This window comes from Anopheles arabiensis, chromosome 3 (genome assembly GCF_016920715.1).
Source record: "Anopheles arabiensis isolate DONGOLA chromosome 3, AaraD3, whole genome shotgun sequence".
NCBI lineage: Eukaryota > Metazoa > Arthropoda > Insecta > Diptera > Culicidae > Anopheles > Anopheles arabiensis.
In genome coordinates, this window is record NC_053518.1 from 86,585,435 (window position 1) to 86,606,764 (window position 21,330).

Genomic DNA, 21,330 nt, shown 5'->3' on the forward strand with positions numbered 1-21,330 from the left:
TTAAGAAAGAATTAAGAAAGGAGAGAGAGAGATAGAGCAAAATCAAGCTTTAATGTTTTGTACGCACTTTATTTGATTATTGGTAAAAGTCGCCTGCATTTCACATACTTGTACAAAGATTCGCTTACACACTAGCAAACCTCCAAACTCGGCCAATATTAATAACGGTCAGTTATGTTCGGTACGATCTCGCACTACGCAATCCCGTCATTCCAATCCAATCACATATCCAAACGCTACTACTACTGCTACTACTAAAATGGTAATAAAATAGAAAACTCAACCACAAACAACAAAAGCTACTGTAAACCCTTAGCGAACTGTGTGTATGGTGGTACATATCCTGTGTATGGTTCTATAAACCCTGCCTCGATGCAATATAGATAACGTTTGTGTATACCAAGCTGTAGTATGTAGCAGAAAGAAAACAAAACCAACTCTTATGTGAAAAAAAGGTAAAGCATATTCCCTTTCCCTGCTCTAGAGTATTAGTGGTGGATGAGTTCTACTTGATTGAAATTGATTGGTTTGTGCCGGGGCCCGTGGACGTGCGATAAGAGTACTCGTATTCTCTGTACTACCACACCGTTTCTTACGCTTCTATGTCTGTCTTAACTTAATCTTAACTTCTACCGAAACTGCTTGAAATCGGTATGCGCGGCTCTCGCTTGAGTTGCGTTTCACGCAAGGTCCTGCTAAATGTACAACTTCAAATTGATGCATTGCAAATGCAGCATTCGCTCGTCCTTGTCCAGCTCGGTGTGTGCAACGCAACGCGGTGGTTGCAGCATAAATAGCATATCTGTCGCTTTGTCTTCCTTTCCCTTTCCTTCTGGTGAAATACCTTACATTCTATGCAGGTAGTACATACACATACTATATATATAAAGCCAGAAAAACTGTACGGTTGAGCGATGGTGCCGCCCGCTTAGCTCATCATACCCCAAACGGACATGATCAGCTTGTAGAGCAGCAGCAGCACGACCACCTTCGTGGCCTGATGTACCCAGTAGAGGCTGCAAACAGAGCACAAAAAGCTCATTAGAATTGAAACCAGAAATATGTGTGTACGCTAAACCGTTTTCGCTTACCGATTCCAGCGCACCACCGCCTGCGGGACGGTTTCCATCGGATCGTTCAGCAGGTACCGGCGGATGCCGCAGAAGTACTGCTCCAGGAAGTAGTCCCAGTTGATCTGGCGCATGTCGAAGAAGAACAGCTTCTGGTCCGCGCTCGACAGCTTGCGCCACAGCCCGTTCATGTTGTCCATCTTGAACTCCCACTCGCGCATCGAGAAGTACTCGATCACGTCCATAAAGCGGTGAATCTTCTTGTAGCTTCGCAGCAGCCTGCAAAAGGTGTGGAGTTGATGAGTTCGTTTCGTAAGTTGTTCGCGCATCATTTGCATACACATCGGAATATCTCTGGCAGTGGACCATTTGTCAGCGTTCCCTTTAGACCCTTTAAACACACACTCTCATCGCAGATATTCCCGCTCCTATGCCCCTTCACACTTACCTCGGTTTGCGTCCAATCAGCACCGCTATGATGTCACAGACGACGGCGGGCGCATAGTGCAGGAAGATGATGGACAGATAGTGCAGCACAATGTTCGGGTTGCTCGCGTAGCACAGGTACCAGATCGCCTTCATCGTCGGGTACATCGAGCCAAACTTGATCGTGGTGTGCGTAAAGTCGCCCCAGGTGATGCAATTGTTCGGCTCGGTGCAGAAGTTGTAGATTGGAATTTCCGGATCGGGCAGGATCTCGCTGGAAAAAAGATATAAAATTGAAAGTGAAGTTGGTGTCCAGTTTTTTTTCAGTGTTGATCAAGCAAAGCTTGGCTTGGATCTACCGGGCCGGACTACTTACGTTCGGAACCGCTCGGCAATGTCCCAGGCGGATGAGATGATACCGTTGACGCACAGATCGACCGGAACCATGTTGGCGACCTTGGTCGGGTCGGCCCGCAGCGTCCGCAGTACACCGGTTCCGGCGCCGGCAATCACCCCGGTCGGGCCGTAGAAGTTGTCGATCCATCCCGGCACCGGCTCCTGGTAGGTGGCAATGACTGTTGGCAGGGAGAAAAAGAAGAAAAATCAATTTTCAATCGTTCATTTTTTATCTAGGTCGTCACACCCACAACCCGATTGGGAAGAATTCCTCTTTCCAAAAATTTCGCCCAATTTCGCTTTCACATGGCGTGCGCACGAAGCTCGTGCGCATACGCCATAGTGTCGCTTGAAAGAATCGTGCCCGCCACCATTCTGCGGGGTGTGCGCGCGTGGTTCCAATCCAGTGGCACCAATTGTTTGGCCCGATCGACCCGGGACCGATTCGGGCACATGCACGTTGCAGGCTTAACGTGGTGAGTTATGCCCGTCACGTGCTCGGGGAAGCTAATGAGCCAATATCAGTGCCTACTTTCCCTCTGCCCCTGAGCTGTTTGCTAGATTTTCAGGTGGGAGTGTGTGTGTGTGTGTGTGCTCATCCGCTACTACACACGGGGTCTCTTCCCGCACGACCATGGCCATCATGGTGGGTCATATTATGCTTGATGCGCATCTAAAACCTTCAAATCGCTCGCTTGTGCACCCCGTTTTGCGGTTAAACTTGACATTTCGTCTGTGGTGCGAATTTCGCCCGATAACGACAGCTTCATATGCATAAAAACATATTCCATCCATCCTCGGCAGAAGCTGCTGGATGTTGGGTTCGGCTTCGGTGCCGTTCCGGTCCCGGTGGTAGACGGTTTTGCTCAAGGTTAACGCATGCGCTTAACTGTTGCCAAAAACCGGGGCGGACGGTTGACATTGGTGGAGGGAGTTGAGAATCGCACGGTGCAAAAAAATCGGCGACTCCCCGGCCGGCCTGCTTGGACGGCCGAATTTTGTGGAATGGAGGAACAAAATTTGCCTACTGAACCAGTTTTGCGATAGTAGGCGATGACGATACGGTTACCTTCACCATCATCCACCGGAGGCCGTCTACATCGGGGGTGGTAAAAGCAGTCTAAAACCATCCCTCACCACACAAAAAAAGGCCGTAACAAAAACACTTAAAACCGTTCTAACACGTTGGAGAACATTCCAAGTTCCGTTGCAGAATTTTCCAATTCATGGTTCCTTTCTTTTCTTTTTGCAGCGGAACCGCAAGAATGAACAAAATCCACACCAGCAGCAGTTTCTCCACTGCGTGTCGTCACCGTCACAATCGGACGTCCAATTCTGGACGAAGCGCGTAACGGCTCGAAGGGCAGCGTCGTGTCGTGCAGCATGGGCCTGACTCCCCAGCAAAGCATTGGCGGACGTCGTGTTGAAATGACCGGCTCGACCCATCGATACATACCAATTAGTTCGCGCTCGTACGGTGCCGAAATTGCGACACTTGCAAAACCCAGCCAAAGCAAAGCACACTGCGATGCGTCGCCTTACAGTGTCTGTGTGTATGGGGCCGTTTGGCCCCTTTTATGTGACGAGTCGGCAACGACCGTTCGGCGGGGCGTATGTATTGTTGTTTGCTGTTGCTTGGTGCACACAGGCCTCAGCTCTGCAAAAGGCCGGCCGTTTGGGAAGGGAGTGACACGTTGGGAGCGACACCTGTGCGGCCCAGCCTTTGGAGCAGCCAGGCGATGGATGCGTCACCATCCACACTGGTCGCCTATTATTGACACACGCAAAAGGGACGGCAAACGGTTGTGCAAAATCTGCCCAACGCTCCCTAGTGCAGCCAGCCCGGTTCACAGCTTGGACGAGTGGGGACATCGATGGGGACATCGTGGGCAAACGACCTCACCGCGGTGTGTGTTACACGCGCGTTCGTAATCACTTGACCGACCCGCGTGTGCTATCGCCGGCCGTCATCGCCATCACGCGTGAGTCCTTCGTGAAAATGGATGCACGGCTGCAGGGGGAGGGGTTTGGCATGTTTGCTTGCGATGTACGATGCTCATTTATCGCCCCGGTTTTCGGTACACACGCGCTGGTACAATATTGACTTTTTTCCGTTTTGCTCAGGAGACACCAATCGGGTCCGGCCGGTCGGTAGCGCGGACGCTCCCGAGGCCATAGTAGATCGAAGCCGTGTGGTTCGGTTGAAGGTGTTCTTCTCTCTTGACATGGATTTGGATGCTTGGATGAGTGGGCTGCTGTGTCGTAGAAACTAGCGCCGCTGGTTGCTGCTAATGGCATCCAACGGGCAGCCGAATCTTTCGAAGGTCGCTGGATTTGCGCTTGCGGTTTTAGGTTTTACGACTTACTTTCCTAATTCCGGTGACTTAGCGTGGGATTATTTGCCATATATTTTTTGTTTGTTTTACTACCAAAGCCACCCGAAATCAAATCTTTGATCAATAGAATGTTTGCAATAAATCGATTCCGTTAACAGCGCTACGGGATCAAGGTAGGTCGTCGTTATGTATCATGTGAGGAATTGGGTTAGTCGGCGGAGGACTTAACTGAATACTCTGCAGAAATGGCCCAATGCAACAGCTCAAAAACTTCACACCTGTGGGTTCAAGACAGTTCGTTCAAGACATCAAGCAGACACGGTGTGTCCTCGACTTCACTCTGCAGTGAAAACGGGAAGACTTTCGTTTGAACTTGACTTGAGTCACAGTTTGGATACAGATCATGGTAGGTCATATCCTCTTGATGATGTTCGTCATCTATTGGCGACATTGTTAGATATTGGGACATTAACTTTTTGCATTATACTTAGATCCATGAGATGAGCTGTCATTAACATGCTTTTTGTAGAACTTTTCGGTGTTTTTTGTTTGTTGGGTTTATTGTGTGTCATTAACTGGTTCACTCATAATGACACCCATAATCACCTATACGGGATATTTTGGGATATTTTGGGGGCATTGAAAGAGAATACCAACGACACCGGTCTGGTATAAGTTGTCTAGTAGGTTCAATTAGGTTAAATGTCTGGGTCATATTGAGGCCACAAGATACTGAACCTTTTTTTTGTATACTGTACCCATTTTTAGGAACAGATACTATTGAAGAAATGTTCAGATTAAATATTATCCCAAAAATCAAAAAGGATTTAAAAAGATCTGAACTCTCCTGTGCAACTCAACATTTTTCCTGACGTAATTATTGTGCAGTTCAGAGAACTTACAGGATTTTCCAAGACACTTTCGAATGTGCACATCAAGATTCACCTCCTCCAAGATGTTTTTTTTTTCAGTTTTTGTTCCAGTTCTTACACCTGATTTTTAACACATCACAAAGAACTGTCAAACTGAATACAGCTTGAGACGTGTTGAAAATCATGTGGAAGAACTGGAACATTATTGTGATGCAAATACAAAAAGTTGGAAAACCCTGTAATTTTTGCAGATCTTTCGCGGGACATTTATTCTTTTGGCGAGTTGAAACTGTCATGACAAAAAGGTTTAATCACCGTAGTGAATCATCGAAAGGTATCCTGGCCCTTTGACCCTAGACCTTAGGTTGTTGCTACTAATTCCATATCTTTTGGATGGACCTTTCTGGCTTTATTATAAGAAATCATCCTCAAAGATTGAATTCGTGAATATGATCTGATGGATTTAAATTCAGAAAGCAGTTAATGTTAAAAACATGTGTGGCTGAACTTTCGCGGCTTATACAAAATGATACATCACATATCCAAAATGGCCTGTGGTAATTTATTGGATATTTTTTAAACATAAAACCCAATTTGCATAATTCCTTCAATAGCTTCAAAGCTGCTAAACTCACACTATCAGCTCAGGGTCGGGGTTTCACGTTTCGGTTAACACCTCACCAGTCATCAACAAACAAAAATAGTGCCAAATGTAACTGGAATACAATTAAGCAAAAGTGTGTGCAATCGCATCGCAATGGCCGGCGGTAATCAATCTCGAAGCCACCAGCCCGGGCACAATGTGTCATTCGACTGTATGTGTGTGTGTGTGTGTGTGCAGCTCGGAACGCACTCAGAAGCAGCAGCACACTGCACAAACAGTGCGCCAACCGCTTTCGGTCGGTCGGACAACACCAGACAGGGACAGGTTGACGACGACAAGACGGGTACAGGCTACGGGTACCCCGACCGAGTGATTGTATAATCAAACATATGCACCGGCCGTGGGACAAGTGCCGTGCGCACCATGATGCAAGCCAGACCCGGCCAGCAGATCGGTTTTGGTGATGGTGATATCAGTGACCCGCGCGTCCGAAGCGTCCACCGGGCTGGCACGCTGGCAAATGCTGTAATTTTTGGCCAAACTCTATGCGTGTGTGAGTGTATTTGCGCGTTATTACGGTGACCGGTCGGCTTGGGCAACTACGGGACATAATCTCGATCGTGCCCGGGTAATCACTACCGGTTTATGGGCTGAATTATGCGCTAGAAACGAGTGTGAGCGATCTGCATTGAACGGCAGCGGTGATCATTGGCAGGATGGTTTGATGTTTGCAGTTATTACAATATCAAAAGCCATTTAACCATCAAACACCAAACCCACCAAGTAACGAGTTTGAGAGCTTAAACAACCCGGCTAAGGCTGACACTGTTTGCGGAAGCGAACAATCGACACCGTTTTCACCAAAGGTGACGATCAACATGGTGACGGCGATCGCGTCATGTTTGAAAAGCTTCGGCCAGTCGTCGCACCTTAATTTGCTAAATCGCCATTGCTGTTTGACGTTGTTTTAGGACACTTTCCGTTAATATCCGGGTGTCCGGCTGTTATTTGTTTCACGTTTTGCGGAGGGAAAATATTTGCGACATCGTCCGGTACGTACCCCGCACACGGTCGGTCGGTCTGGAGTTCACACTTCCGTCAACATAAAGTTCTAGCGGCGGTGCCCGACAAGAAAGCAAGCAAGCAAAGCAACAAAAAGTAATCCCTTTTTCATGGTTGTTTGGAGGAAATTAATTGCTGCTCGAATGACGTCAGGGAAGCAAAACAGTGTCGCAAACAAGTGAAGCCGTTTAGTTCCTGGTAACCTAGAAACAATTCTACCGACATGAGGGCAGTATTCAAATGAAGCCCCATCTCTGCGCCACGAGGCATGTTTTGCTCGATAGGGCTATTATAGGGCTGCTGCATGTTGCCGGCGCTTGATTTTTATTCTTCAAAGTCACGCCGGATTAAGTAGCTAATCGAGCATGGCAAAGTCACGGTCGCGCTGGGGCTTCTGTTCGTCACTTTGTGGAACAATAACAGATCAGTACAAACGCTCCGTTTTATACCATTTTCTCACCCTGCTCCTTTGCATGAGGGCGGTTCCGTCATGCGTGACAATAGTAGTAAACGAACCTACCCAATACTACTAATCATCGTGCTGCGGGGAGGTGCTATTTTTGCGACTGGTGGTAATTAATTGCCATCGTTTAACTAGTGCGATGAGCGATATATGGGTGGGAGGAGGGGTTATATATTTTTTGTTGTTGTACACCCAACTCTTCAATTCCAAACACTTGATTTGCCCGAGGCGCTTGGATTTGCGGTTTTTTTCCTTCTTCTCTTAGATGACCGAAGCAGCAAAAAGCAAACAACAACAAAAAAAGCCTCCAAACGGTGGTAAACATTTATGAATGAAACTGTCGTTCGGTTGGGAGCGATTGAGGGACGAGGGGAGGATTTGGTGTGTTTGTAGCGTACGCTGGGTGAAGTGGGTGATTACTGTGGTGAGACTTGTTGTTGTTGTTGTTGTTGTAGCCAACGGGGTATGGGAACCAAAGTCTTAGGAGGCGGTTTTTACATCGTTATGCTATTTTTTTGTTTTTGTTTGGAAGATAGCTTTGAATGTCTTCATTAAAGCATGTCATGACACCTTTAGTGTATCTGTTCTCTTTTTATATATAAAAGCTCGCGTGACTGGGGATGATTATGATTTTGTTTACATTCTGGCGGGCAAGTTTTTTTTTTGAAAGATCATTCACCTGCGCTTCAAATTAAAGGTACTTCTTCAGATTTGTAATTATGTTGTTTATCTAACGAAGCTGGATTATCGTCTTGTTTTTAAATTTGACATGTGACCAAATTTGTCTACTTGAATCCATACATTGCGATCATTTCTTCCTGCTGAATTGTTGTGTTTTTTTAACTTTTCACTTAAAATTGTGCTTAAATATTGGATGTTATGTTTTTAGAAATACAGTCTTTTCTTGAGTTACGCGGGTTCTTGGAGCCAGTGGGAGTTTGTTGGAGCCAAGTGTTCTGATTTGATGAATAATTTGCCCTATCTCAAATCAATTGTCTACCAATCTCTACAACATTATCGGTATATGATATGCATTTTAGGCGAGAATCGTGATATTCAACTTCAGCGCATATTCGTTGAAGTAGTCGTCACATTAATCTTATAAGTCGAGAACCGATAGGATGCAACATTGCATCAGTAGTTGAGCTGTAGCACAAGATAATGTGTGTGATTGTTCCCATGTTTCTTTGTGTTTAAAGCCGGGATATAATCAAATATGGATTAAAATTTCAATTATTGAAGATTGGGATTTAACAATTTCCTTTTTGTTTTCAAACCAATGAGCATCAATAAGAAGCTTTCTTTTGCACAAATCCGGTCTATTAGATTTCCTAAAATTCTGCACTTCTTCCTTTTTTATTCTTCTTCTTCTTCTTCTTCTTCTTCTTCTTCTTCTTCTTCTTCTTCTTCTTCTTCTTCTTTTTCTTCTTCTTCTTCTTCTTCTTCTTCTTCTTCTTCTTCTTCTTCTTCTTCTTCTTCTTCTTCTTCTTCTTCTTCTTCTTCTCCATCTTCTTCTTCTTCTTCTTCTTCTTCTTCTTCTTCTTCTTCTTCTTCTTCTTCTTCTTCTTCTTCTTCTTCTTCTTCTTTAACAAAATCCAACCGTAGTCGGTCAAGGCCTGCTAAAAATCATTCATAAGCGCAGCTATCTGTGTAAACCTGGTGGGTTCCTCATCCGGTTCCTCAAAAAAAACTGGTTTGTGAGAAAAACTTGTTATTTCGGGAGTAGAAATGTTTAGGGAACGATTTTTATGTAAATCATTCCCACACTAGTTGCGCCCGGATGATGACCACACTCTTTTGGGGCTAATGCTTCGTGATCTGTCGGTTAGTTATGAAGTTAGTTGTTTTTTTTTTGTTATCAGTAAGCTTTTGCTAAGGCTCAAAAGGTAGTACTAATTCCTTCATACTAGCGCTACATAAACGGATGTTTATTTAGCTGGCAAAGAAAGCAATGCAGAAAGTCAGGTTGACCATGATGATGGACGAAAATGTAAACGTTTGCTGCTGCTTGGAGTCGATGATGTCCATGATGATGGTCGAAAATGTAAACGTTTGCTGCTGCTTTGAGTCTAGCTTGTAGCAGGATTCCTCTGCTCAGTTTAATCACTCTTCGTAACTCGACGAATCAAACCAACATCTTTATGCGCATAAATGACCAACATATTGACGCAACCGGTTCGAACCGGAACCAATCAACACTCAATGCATTTCAAACTACTAATCAAAACGTATGCAAAGCAGCCACCGCCATTTAATGCCTTTATTTGTTGTACACACCAAAAAAAAAAAAAAAAACATCCCTCGCAGAAGATATGCTTTACAAGGATAGCAGTTATGCTCTCGGCTCAGCCCAATGCTCATCGCGGACCGTGACCTTTCCCATAAAAATGGAGAGCTAGCCGCTGCGCCGAATACAGGCCGTCCTTGAGCAAACCCGATCATCGGATCATCGGGTGGCGTAAATTGACGGTCAATTTAATCGTTAGCATCTGCCGCGCAGAGCACCGCGTTTGCTGTCCCGCAAACTAGGTAGTAGGAAGGGGGTAGCAACCGTTCGATCAGGGACGTTCGATTGCAATTTGAAGAAATGCGCGTTACCGCTGACAGACTAATTGTTCGCTGCAAGGAGCGCCATTCTCAAGGAAAGCTCAAGTGTTAGGATAATTGTGGCTTCGCGCGTACACGCCTATAATGATTTGGGGAGAGGAGGTGGGGTCATGGAGTGTCAGCGTTAGAGATCTAACCTTGGTATGATAGAGCACGCACACTGCGGTGGGCTCTGAAAAAAAAAACAAAAAAGTCGACGCGGAAGACCGTCTAACGCGTTGGACAAACAGTCATAAATCATCGCTGCGCGGATATGGCGGCGGCGGCGGCAGCTGCGACAATTAGGACGGCAACTCCCCGCCCCCTGGGTCGCTGGTAAGGCCAGATGTAATAACCAGTACTTCAAACACATGGTACGCAGGGTAAATCCCGCACCGACACAAAAGTGCACTAAACAACTTCCTCCGAAAAAGTCACCCCCAAAAATACGCAACGCGCGTCAAATTATCGATCCTTCACTAAACGCCAAAGTCTGTATGGTTTCCGCCACTGCCCCAGGGGCAGAGGTAATCCAGCAGCATCAACAAACGGCTGCGCTGAAGATGTGGTTGCATCATACGCACCGGGAGGAAAAACAGGCTCTCTTCGGAGGAGGCCGCGTTTGTGCGTTTTTTTGGGGACACGTTCACCCCGACCATTCCCGCGCCCGTTTTCAATGTCAATGGCAGGCGGGCAGCAGGTAACGGCGCAACGAAAACAACGTTCAGGTTTCGGATGTGGCCACTGCCACAAGCTTTTTTTTTGTATGGGGAGGCGTTGTGGCTTGTACGCGTCTACGTGATCTCTAACGGCAGAGATGGTGAAAGATGCTGACCGCGAGAGGAGGAGGATGATGATGATGATGATGATTGTTGCTTGTTTGAATTGTAAGTACCATCGACCGTCAAGGTTGATCGAGGCCTGTGCGTCTGTGTGCTTACTAGAACGTCACGTGTTTTCGCGTTTGGCCGCCTATTGTGTGCTGTAGCCTTCAAGACAACTTAACAGCAGCACTTGAAGGTTTGAAAGTGCTGCACAGCTCAAACCCGGTGAGTCACTTGGCGGGATATGATCGTATGATCGTATGGCAGGCTCTGCAGGGATATCATTAAATGCAAACACTGCTGCGGTGGCCCTTCCCAGATTTTTGCATTCCAACCCGGCCCGCGTACACGTGCAGTTAAGAACAACTCGCCAGAACGCACGCACGCTAATTCTATTCTCGCGCTTTGTTGTTAATTTTCACACCACGTGCTTTTAGGGATCGGACAAACCCTGCAGCGTACTACCCCCAGACATTCTAATGCAGCAGGTGTAAGCTTTGCTAATTTCTGTATCAAGACACGATCACCATTATCGGAGAGTGGAGTAACATAACTGACCAACTCTACGTCAGGAGAAAGTGGCTTAGTTATGCAACGCACATTCCTGCACAAGAACCTGCCCCCCAGAAGGACGCCCTGTCTTCGTTTTGCGCCACATCCGTTAGAATCATTATCGGCAACTCCCACCGTGTTAATGTGTCGAAATGTGTCCGCTCTAGCCTCGCCCGAACCATGCATAATGGCGCAACGCAGCAGAAGCCAACCAGTTCGATTGGCGATTAATACCCAGGCGCTCGCGCTTTGCCAAACGGACGGCGGCGGTGGCGGCGGCAACAAAGTCGCGTCTCCTTCGCGTCCGCGGCGACTGGTTTTGCATGCCAATTTCGCCGGCCTTTCTGTGATCGCGCGACCTTTGGCAATGCGCAAAGACACACAATCGGTGGTGCTGTCCGTGGGCATGAGCATCGAGTGGCCATCGGTCGTCGACACGAAGGACACACCTGCTGGTGCGCATTTAGAGTGTGGGGGGGGGGGGGGTCGATCGTTGCTGCTGCTGGTGCAAGTGCAGCTGCTAGATTAATCTACGCATGATGGCGAAACGACAAACCCCGAGACTCGACGAGCAGCGCGAGCAGAACGCGGATATTCGAACAGGGCTGTTGTCTGTTAAGGGAGTAGTTGTTTGTTGAAGTGTTTACAATCAACATAGGTGTGTGGCTGCAATCTCACCGATGTCACCGATTGCAAACATATTGGCGCGTAATGATGATTGTGTGATAAAGGTGTACGTCATTTGGGCGATTGTGCAAAATTTCCGCTGCTGCGTGTGCAATTAAACAAACAAGCAAAACAACTTACCAATCCCGGGCCGAAACATTCCGACCGGCATGCCGCGGCTGTTTTTGCGCACCACATCCTCGGCGATCGCCTTCGTGAACGTGTACGTGTTGGGCCATTTGTCGAGCAGTCTGTGCATATGGGGGGGATGGAGGAAAGAATAACGATGGGTAAAGGCGTATTAGGACAGCTGGGAGAAAACAGATCCCGATTGCGTCACGAAGCTACTTACACCGGGGTGATCTTTTCGATCATGCCATCGGTGACGCAGTCGGTCAGGTGGATCATCTTTTCCGACTCGAGCGGCGGCTCGTAGAACCGCTCGTCGACCACACTCTGCGGGCACTGGGTGTAGGCGGTCGAGACGTAGATGACCGACTTCAGGTGCTTCATGTCGTGGCAGAGGTCCAGCACGTCCCGGCACGCCTTCACGTTGATCTGCATTGCCGTCTTCATCTTCTCATCGAATCGCACCGTGGCGGCTAGATGAAACACAATGTTGACCTGTTTTTGGGGGAGAGGGGGTAGGAAAAAAGAAGAAAGAACGTCACATAAGTTTGTGTCTTCCCCGCATTAGCACACACACTGTGGGCCGAACACATACATTCTCCGTCAGCACTTCACGATCGGACGAACTGATGCCCAGGCCCGGCTGCATGCAGTCGCCCGCGACGGCGCGAATTTTGTGATCGTACTTCGGACAGGCTTGCTTCATTTTGTCAAACATCTGCGAAATGGGGGGAAAAGTAGGCGACGAACCCCGTAGGCGATTAATTGTGGAGGGTTTTCTTTTTTGTATTTTTTTTTTTGTATTTATTTAGGGTTGCGGAGATGCATCGCGCCTACTTACAGCATCGTCGAAGATTTCTTCCACCCGCGAAAAGATGTCTTTGCCGCGCTTGCTTCGCACCAGCAGAAAGATGTTCTCGATCCCGGGGCAGCTGGTCAGCAGTTTGTAGATGAGTGCTGGAGATTGATGGGCGAGAAGGAGAGAGAAATATATTAGTGTCTTCAGTAGTCTTTAGTTTGTTGGAAATGGAAAATGCTTTCTTTTTTTGCATAGCTGCATGTTTCATGCAGATCAGCTACCACGAAACATGGGTAAAAGTAGATAATCGCAGCTTCTTCATCTCCAAAACGTACGGCGAGAAGAAAGGCCAGCATTGAAAGGCGATAAATTAGCTTGTTCGTGTGAAACTCGCCTATTTTTTATGTCGAATTCGTCGTGTTTTAAAAAGATTTACAAGCGGAGGACATCTTTTTTTTTGTTTTGGAAGCACCTCAAAAACCGGCACCGGATGCTGCCCAAATCGGATGATGCCTGTCCGCGCTTCCTGTTGCTAAGGGACACCGGAATATATTGTGAAATAGGTGGAAGACCGAGGGATAGAAAGAGAGAAAAGGAGACATCAAACCATCATCTCCCCCAAAACAAGAAACAGGTTTCGTCACGCACTCTTGGGAGTGCGATCGCTAGTCGCAGCCATGTTTCACGGCGAGGATGATACCTTATAGAAACGGGTTGAAGATTTCGGGTCGCATCGGGAGAATCGGGAAACATACGCTTTTTTTTTTGTTCGCAAGGAAGCGATAACAACGCTATACGGGTCGAACGTCAGACGGTAAGGAGCCGAACGTTTGTCGAACCAAAAACCAGCACGAATGCCGTTCCACGCTTGACCCTGAACTAGGCACAGTTGGGGAAGGATCTAGCAAAAGCTTCCCAAAATCATGGTCATCCGTATCCGAATCCCGCCACCGAGGGAGGCCACGTGCAGGTGTTTGGGAAGACTTTTGTGGACTTTTTTGGGTTTTCAACCCTCCCCCGGTGGAGGTGTGCTCTCCGAGCACCGAGCACCGATTGGCATATCATTATAAGCTTTCTGCTCGGGATCGTGCGGCTAGACGCGTCTGCCCACCCGCCGAGAGATGCGTCCCCTTTCTTTCGGGTTTGGCAAGTTTGGCATTCTTTGTTTTTTTTTTTTCTTCTTCTCATTTGAATAACTGGTTTGCTTTTTAAACAGCGAATTTATTTGGCTAGTTAATATTGTATAGTTTCTCGCTTGCCGTTTCTTGCTGACACCAGCTTTTCTGCAAACAAAAGTATCATGTGTTACACACAACGCGCGAACCAGCCGGAACTATGCTGGGGACACTGGCATCTAGGGGTGGCATCCGATAAAATGCCCACGTGTGTGCCCCGAGCGCTTTTGTTTTGCCGTTTCTTTGCTGCTGCTGCTGCTTCTGGGGGAGCTTTTATGATTCACGACCCGCAGCACCAGTCCGCTGAGTTGGGGTTGATTCTACTAGTTTGTTTTTCTTTTTGGAGAAAAGTCTCTATCATTGGATGTAAATCCCTTTGCGATCATTTACCATCGGAATGGCAATAAAACCAATCAACAGAAGAGACCAAACTAGAAGTAGGGTGTAGTATAATGAGCTACATCTTTACATGATGGCTCGGATCGGATGCAAAGAGAAAAGAGCAAAGCGGGTTGTTAACCTAAGCCTAGGATGCGAAATACCGCATGAGGGCTCTATGCTATTGAAGGGCATTAATCTTTCTCCCTTTACTATCCTGTATGTGAAACGCTACTAAACGGATTCAAACACCACTTCTTTCGCTTGGCGTGCATGGTCGTGCCAATTGGAACGTGGAAAGGCCGTTTGGAAAGGCAATTATCTAATAAATGGGGGGCCACCCCGTAATCGCCCTTTTGCGACAATAAAATTGATCCTCTCCGATCGGTGCCGCGATCAGTTTGGTGGGACGAAAAGAGGGAGAATATGTTCACTTTTGCGGTAAAGATATTTTGTGGGTGATAAAAAGAGGATTGGAAACTGAAAAAAGAGTTACCAATAATGAAGGGTTCGTTTTCGTGCCCTGCATTGAAGTCTTTCGTATATGAGTACACGTGTACTTTGTTGTACGCGGGCGCTACAACACTGTTTTGTTCAGCGTGTGTGCATGTGTGAAAGTGCCGACAAAAATGGGTATGTGTAGTGTAGTGTGGCTCCTTTTCGCCTGCTCACCCATACACAGACACATGCACACACACGGCATCTGTGTGTCGCCAATCTTCCGTGCGGTTGCAGCATGCTGCCATCCTACCGTAACCATGGTGCAAATTATGTAACCTGATACCCGTAGGTAGTAGTAGCAGCAGCCAGTCCCTCGGTCTACTTGGATGAACTTTACTCATTTGCGGTGAAAGCTCGGGTGCAGCTCGGGTCCCCCCTTTCAAAACATACTCCGGCTCTGGACGGGTCCCAAGCCGCTCCGGTGCTGGTGCAGAATAAACAGCTGATTGGTGGTGTGGTGAGTGTTTGGTGAAGCTTTGAAATCAGTTTGCAATCGCCCCGTACCGCCTAGAGAAGCGAGTAAGCCCGTGCCGTGACAATTCTTGAACCGAGTGGCAGGGACGGTGGCTCAATTCAATCGGTGCGGTCAATTGGCTGTGCAGATCGTGCCACTGTGCGAAAACCAGAAATGAAAACCGGGCTGTCGGGGAGTTTTTTGTTGCTTTTTTTCGTTTTACAAATTTCCACACCCTTTTTCGGTTTTCGTTCCAGGTTTTGAAGTCGACACGCTGCACTCGCTGCACGCTGCACGGGACGGGAACGCTGGAACACCACAGGACGCTGCTGAGCGTAGCGAGAGGTGCACGGTATGTTTCGTTGGAATTTATATGCATATTTACGTTCGCTTGTGGCCAGTACGCCTCCGTTCGTGTCCGTTAGTACAGCTGAGGACAAAGTTGGTACGGTATGTTGCGACATAAGCATCTTAGGCCCATGAGTACTCGATCAGCGCCGAGGAAAAGCTGTCAATTCGTACTGAGCTATTTTGTCAATTTATTCCGTTTAATCCGTCTGAACACATCTGACGTCATAATAGGAAAAAAAAACGACAAATTGTTTAACATACTAATCAACAGAACAAAACGTCTTTCGTGTGGCTACAAGAGCAAAGGAACTTCTTGGTTTTCGCGGTTTTTGTTTTGCATAACAATATGCTAAACGGTACCACTCAGCTGTTGCTGTCCCACTCTCAATGCAGCCAATTAGAGCTCATTCACGAGAACATCGGGCGACTGGTAGGAGCACGCACACACACACACACACGTACACGTAACCCGTTGGTGCCAGCATGGCTGCCAAGCACACAGAAGGAAGACAGTAGAATGGGAAGAACGGTGGACGTACAACGTGCAGCTGGACACACAAAAAAAGCAACGATCAGAATCGAAATCACGCGCCAACGACCATCTGCGTGCGTAAAGTCTAGTGCGAATTATATTATTGACCAACGCGACCGGCCGCCCGAACGTCATCGTTCTCAAGGTGAAGGATTTGCATAAACTCCACCTGTGTTTGCTGTCGTCATTAGGTTTATCGATCGGCGGGGGAAATTTTGGGGAATATTTTGGAGCTCGGTGGCCAGAAAAAACCCAATTTATGAGTGTATCGTTTGGCGTACAGGGAAATACCAATTTGGTGGATGAAAGATTGGTGCAAACCGCGTGTGCTTTTCCCCTGTTTGATTTCCCCGGTTTAATTGATGGTGGTGAAACAAATTGAAGGTGATTTTCGGGTATAAATGCCTCCCAAAAATTGAATTCTTCTTGAACATTCTGTACAACGGCTACTACCACAAGCAAACGTCGTTATGACGTCTATACGTGAGGGGACAAAGTCTGTAAGACGTCTGAAACACAGATTTGTCCGCTCACCTCACCTCAAGATTTAACAAATTGCTGACAATTTGCTTGATCGGTTTTGCGTTCCAGCGTTAACTGTACCTTTTATGGGATGATTCATTTATCTTGGTGTGTCTGTTGACGAAAGCGTATTGGATAAGGGCGTCACGTGGCGTATGACTGCCAACGAGCATAAATAGCTTATAGATACTTATAGCTGCCCATTACTGCTGTAAACACGCGGTTAATGTTCAATAGCCCTGTACTGCGTTTTTTCGTGTGCAACGATACCACACACATACTACTATCACTGGGTTGGTGAAAGGTAGTTGGACACACAGAAAAAAAAAGCAAACACCCAAATCACCCAAAGCATCTGCGCGCCAGCCTTACCAATTGGCTGAAGTAGCAGCATTGTAAGGAAAGTGATAGTTGTACTATTTCCTCTACGCGCGCGCGCACACCCTGTATTTGTCGAAAATTCTGTTTGTCGGTCAAGGTGAAGATGAAGCAAAAATCATACCGACGCGCAAAGGTAAACATGCACCGCGTGGGGCGGTATTTTGCGTTTTACATAACATTGTACGCGCACAAGCCGTTCCAGTGGGTCAGGATCATGGGGAGAGCAAGAGTGAGCGTTGTGTGAGAGAGATTTGGTTTGAGGAACGTTTTTCTGGATACATTGGTATGTAATAATGACCGATAAGAGGGTTCAAGTAAGCTTTTTGAAACGACTCGTTTGTTGAATGGTCGCAAGTTTTAGGCTGCAGTAGGCACAGCAAATGCAGTACGATACGATTTACGATTTCGATGATGATCTGTCGTCGATCGTATGACTGGAGCGGTCTAGTCATCTTCCAAAAACAAATATTGAACCTCATAAACAGCTACAAAAAAACCCACAGAAAAAAAACCTCTCATCGAGTTCGTCGCTTGTTCCCAGAGTCAAACCATTACAGTCGATGTGCCGGTAGGGGGATGGGAAATGGGAAAAGGCGGTGAAATGTAAACAAAATTTACACGTTCACTGTGAACGGGTGGTGCGCGAACGAACGGTAGATTTAAAGGTTGGACGGTTGAAGAGAGACGACAATACTCGGGACGCCATTATTTTTGGCGAAATTGCGTACAGCAAAAAAAAGGACACAGACGGAAAGAGAGAAAGGGTAAAACATTTCAAGGACTGTTTAGCTGCAAGCCGTCGATGGTGAGTTTTATGCGTAATTTAACGTGCTAGTGCAATTGAACGATCAATGCGCCGAACCGTGCCGTGCCGAGTGTGAGTGTTATATTGCTCACGTATGTGGGTGAAAGGTGGAGGGCGGAGGATCGCTCCGCTGGCCGCTTTGGCCAAGGGTCACCGATTACGTCGTGTGGCCGTCGTGCATTCTTGCCCTGCACATGCGTAATGCAACGGTTTGGACCAAAGCTAGATAAAACAAAAATCGCAACTAAATCGCCTCCGGGAGGTCCAATTCGGAGGGTTCGTTTTCGTAGTTTTCCCACCCGCACGAAACGGAAAGCCCACCCGAACGGGCAAAAGAATAAATAAAAGCAAACGCCCTTAGGGCGACGTTTACAACACCAAACACAAGCACACACACACACACTCACTCTCTCGTATGGTGTAATGCAGCGGTGTGTTAAGTAAACATCTATATTAAATATGACGCCCGGCCAAACGGAAACCCGCGGTAATGTTTTTGTACACTGCTTCTTCCTCCGCTTCTGCTTCATGTGCGCACTAGGTTAGGTTGCGCAGATTGTCAATTACAAAGTCGGCCACCTCAATGAGGTCAGCCGGAACATAACAGGGCTGCATAACAAAAGGTACGCGCGCAGCATTGGGTTGGGTTCACGCGCTTTCTCGCGCGCGCTTGACGAAACACTCAACGAGCATCCTTTAAGTGGTGCCTTTGCGCAATTGCATTAAAATGCTTGCCGATCGGCAATACGATTTGGGCAAGGATGGCGTAGTGCGCCCTTTAATGCGCGAAATAAAGTTGAGCGCAAAAAGCTCGTATACTCACTCTTGCCGAGAAATCCGGTTCCGCCCGTAATGAAGACGTTACATTTGTCGTAAAACTGCTGGATGGCGGTAAGCTGCTCGTCGATCTTGCCGGTCGTCATCGGGGTCGGCTGGTCCGGTTGGCCACCGGTCTGTGCCAGCGGCTCATCGTCGTACATGGAAACCGTCATCGTCACGCTGTCACACTGTCACACTGTCACACTCAACACACACACACACAGAGCTCACTTGCAACACTTGGGTTTAGCGGTTGTTCTTCTTTTTGGTAAACTGCACTTTCTGTTGTGATGGGGGAGAAAAAAACAGTCACAGAGTTTAGATGTTTTATCTGTTAAGTTTAAAAAGAGTGATTGCCTTAAATAAATATTATGATATTGATCCGAGAAAAAGGGCAAAAAGCGTCCAGACCATCGTGAAGTCTGCGCTGGAAATCTAACTATCACATCTCACGTGGAAACTCTAATCTTTTGCATCTAGCGAGCGTTATTTGTGTTTACATAACAGCAACATTTTGCACGGCATCTGTACCGTGTCCATTGCTATTGCTCAACAGCCTTAAGACGACGACGAGTCGAAACAAGTCCTCCTGGGAAGGAATAATTTCATACCCCTTGGTTCTGGTTGTTGCGGATACTTTCCGCACCCAAACCAGCTTGAAATCTATTTTTCTTTTCTTTTTAATTAAAGCTCTTCGGAGGTGGAGAATGATTATCGCTTCACGTGTGGAACCTGGCCCCACAATCAACTACTGTGTCGCGTGTGTAACTTTGCCTCTGTGGCGGAAGCAGTTGATCGTTACAAGTGGACTCGTGCAAGGGAGGGCTGTGGATTATGACACCATGTCGCGCCGATTATGATTGGCCATTAAGGCTTTATATGAAGGGTGAACTATTGGCTGCCCTGTAGGGAGACAATAATTATCGAACGTATCAATTATAGGATATGATCTGCCTAGGGTCGACAAGATTGAAATTATCTTCTCACTTCCTTGTTTGCTGCGAGCTGGGCTGTTTAATACAGGGAAAAAGCGTTTAAATTAAATCCCTACAATGCTCGGTTTTCACTGCAGCTTTTAGTGGCTTTAAATTTGACTTTTGGCTTGAAAATTTTGCAAATATTTATCCCACACACAAACTAAGAGACACTTGAAATGCTATCATCGCTTATTCCAGCAACCAATTCAGCTGTATTCTTTTCGCTTTCCAAAACCCAAATATGTCCATCGTCCTATTATGCACGCGCCACCGTAATCACCGTAATGCACTATTCACTGTCCCAATCGATTTCCTGTCACGTAAAACTTGACACAACCAAATTTGATCTCCCCCATCCCCAGACTGTTGCACATGCTGGACAGAACGTTTTCACCGCGTTCTGCACCGTCGTCGTCGTCCACCTACCATCCAACAGGGACACTGCTGTGACTGCTGATCCTCTATCGGTGACGATCGGCTAAAGACTGAAACGGCGACTACAGTCAGCCGGACGGCACTGCTGCCACACTGGACCCGGACCGGCTATAGAGTGGGTCCGCACGGCACGGCAAAGAAAGCGCGAGCGAGAGCGAATGGAGCAACGCGAGAGCGGGAGAGAGCGTACGCGCGTACTGAAGTGCCTCCGAAATCGATCGGATGCGGACCTTTCGGTTGCGGGGTTCGTCACCTGGAACCGCGTGCGAATCTTTGCGTTGCGACCGTTGCGGCCGCTGGTCAATCAAATACTGTGTCGATCGCACGATCGGGGTACACGATGCCCGCAAACGTCGCGCGACATGGTGGTTGGGGGGTCGTTTTTTTTGGACACTTCCCTTCCTCGATCAACACCGCACCCAGTACCGTCTCTGGTGTGTGGTTGTGTGTGTGTGTGATTTTTTTGCTGTTGTTGGCGTCGTTAACGGCAGGATCGCGGTCATCTTTTGTCGACTGTCGTGGCTATTGTTGTGGTGTGGCTGTATGGCTGTGGGAGAGGGAAAAGGGGTTGTGAAAGTGGGTAGCAGAAGTTCGGTACTGTACTTAAAGCACTGCAGAAAGAGTGAGAGACAGGTCGCAGCAGCTGTAGTGGAGTAGTGCTGCATTTCGTTTGGCGGTGGGCGAACTGCGTACTGAGCTGGTTGGAGCTTTTGCCAGCCCCCGTGCAGGATCGGACGATCGGTTCATCTTTAATGGATGAATTTTGGCTGGCGAGAGGAGTCGCTCGGTGTGGGTGTGTTTGTGCGTATCAACCAGAAACATATGTTGCTTGCAACAGCCGAAAAAAGCATTGATGCTGATCGTCTACGTCTACGCATCGCTGGTGGGTAAAATGGACGAGGAGTCGCGGGAAGGGATGGTTAAAGAAAATGAATTTTTAAACAGATAAAAGTTACAAACGTTTGCTTTTCACTTTCGTTTCGGTGGTTGTTTTCTTTTCCTTTCCCAGCCGCTGGTTGAGATTGCTAACGATTAGATTGCGTCGCTTTGGAGACGAAAGCGACATTTAAGCGACGAACCCTCTCTGCCCCTTCGATCGCAGCGGCGCGCTGGCGCTTGTTAGCAGAATCGTTGGAGTGGTTTGTTTTTCCCTCCTACACCCGCGTGTTGTGTAGGTTTGTGTGTTGGGGCTTTTCCCCATGATTGGCGTTTGCA

At 47.4% G+C, this 21,330-nt stretch overlaps 1 protein-coding gene across 1 annotated transcript; it reads right to left on the reverse strand.

Annotated features, from left to right (window-relative positions):
- Window positions 1-48: 48 nt before the first annotated feature.
- Window positions 49-20,423, reverse strand: LOC120902473 (fatty acyl-CoA reductase wat). The gene is made up of 10 exons (XM_040311232.1): window positions 20,107-20,423; window positions 18,708-18,985; window positions 12,828-12,943; window positions 12,582-12,704; window positions 12,210-12,481; window positions 11,999-12,108; window positions 1,873-2,071; window positions 1,519-1,770; window positions 1,092-1,349; window positions 49-1,016 (listed from the first exon to the last, which is right to left on the reverse strand). The coding sequence occupies exons 2-10, from the start codon at window positions 18,874-18,876 to the stop codon at window positions 929-931; spliced, it is 1,587 nt and encodes a 528-aa protein (XP_040167166.1). The 5' UTR covers window positions 18,877-18,985; window positions 20,107-20,423; the 3' UTR covers window positions 49-928.
- Window positions 20,424-21,330: the final 907 nt, after the last annotated feature.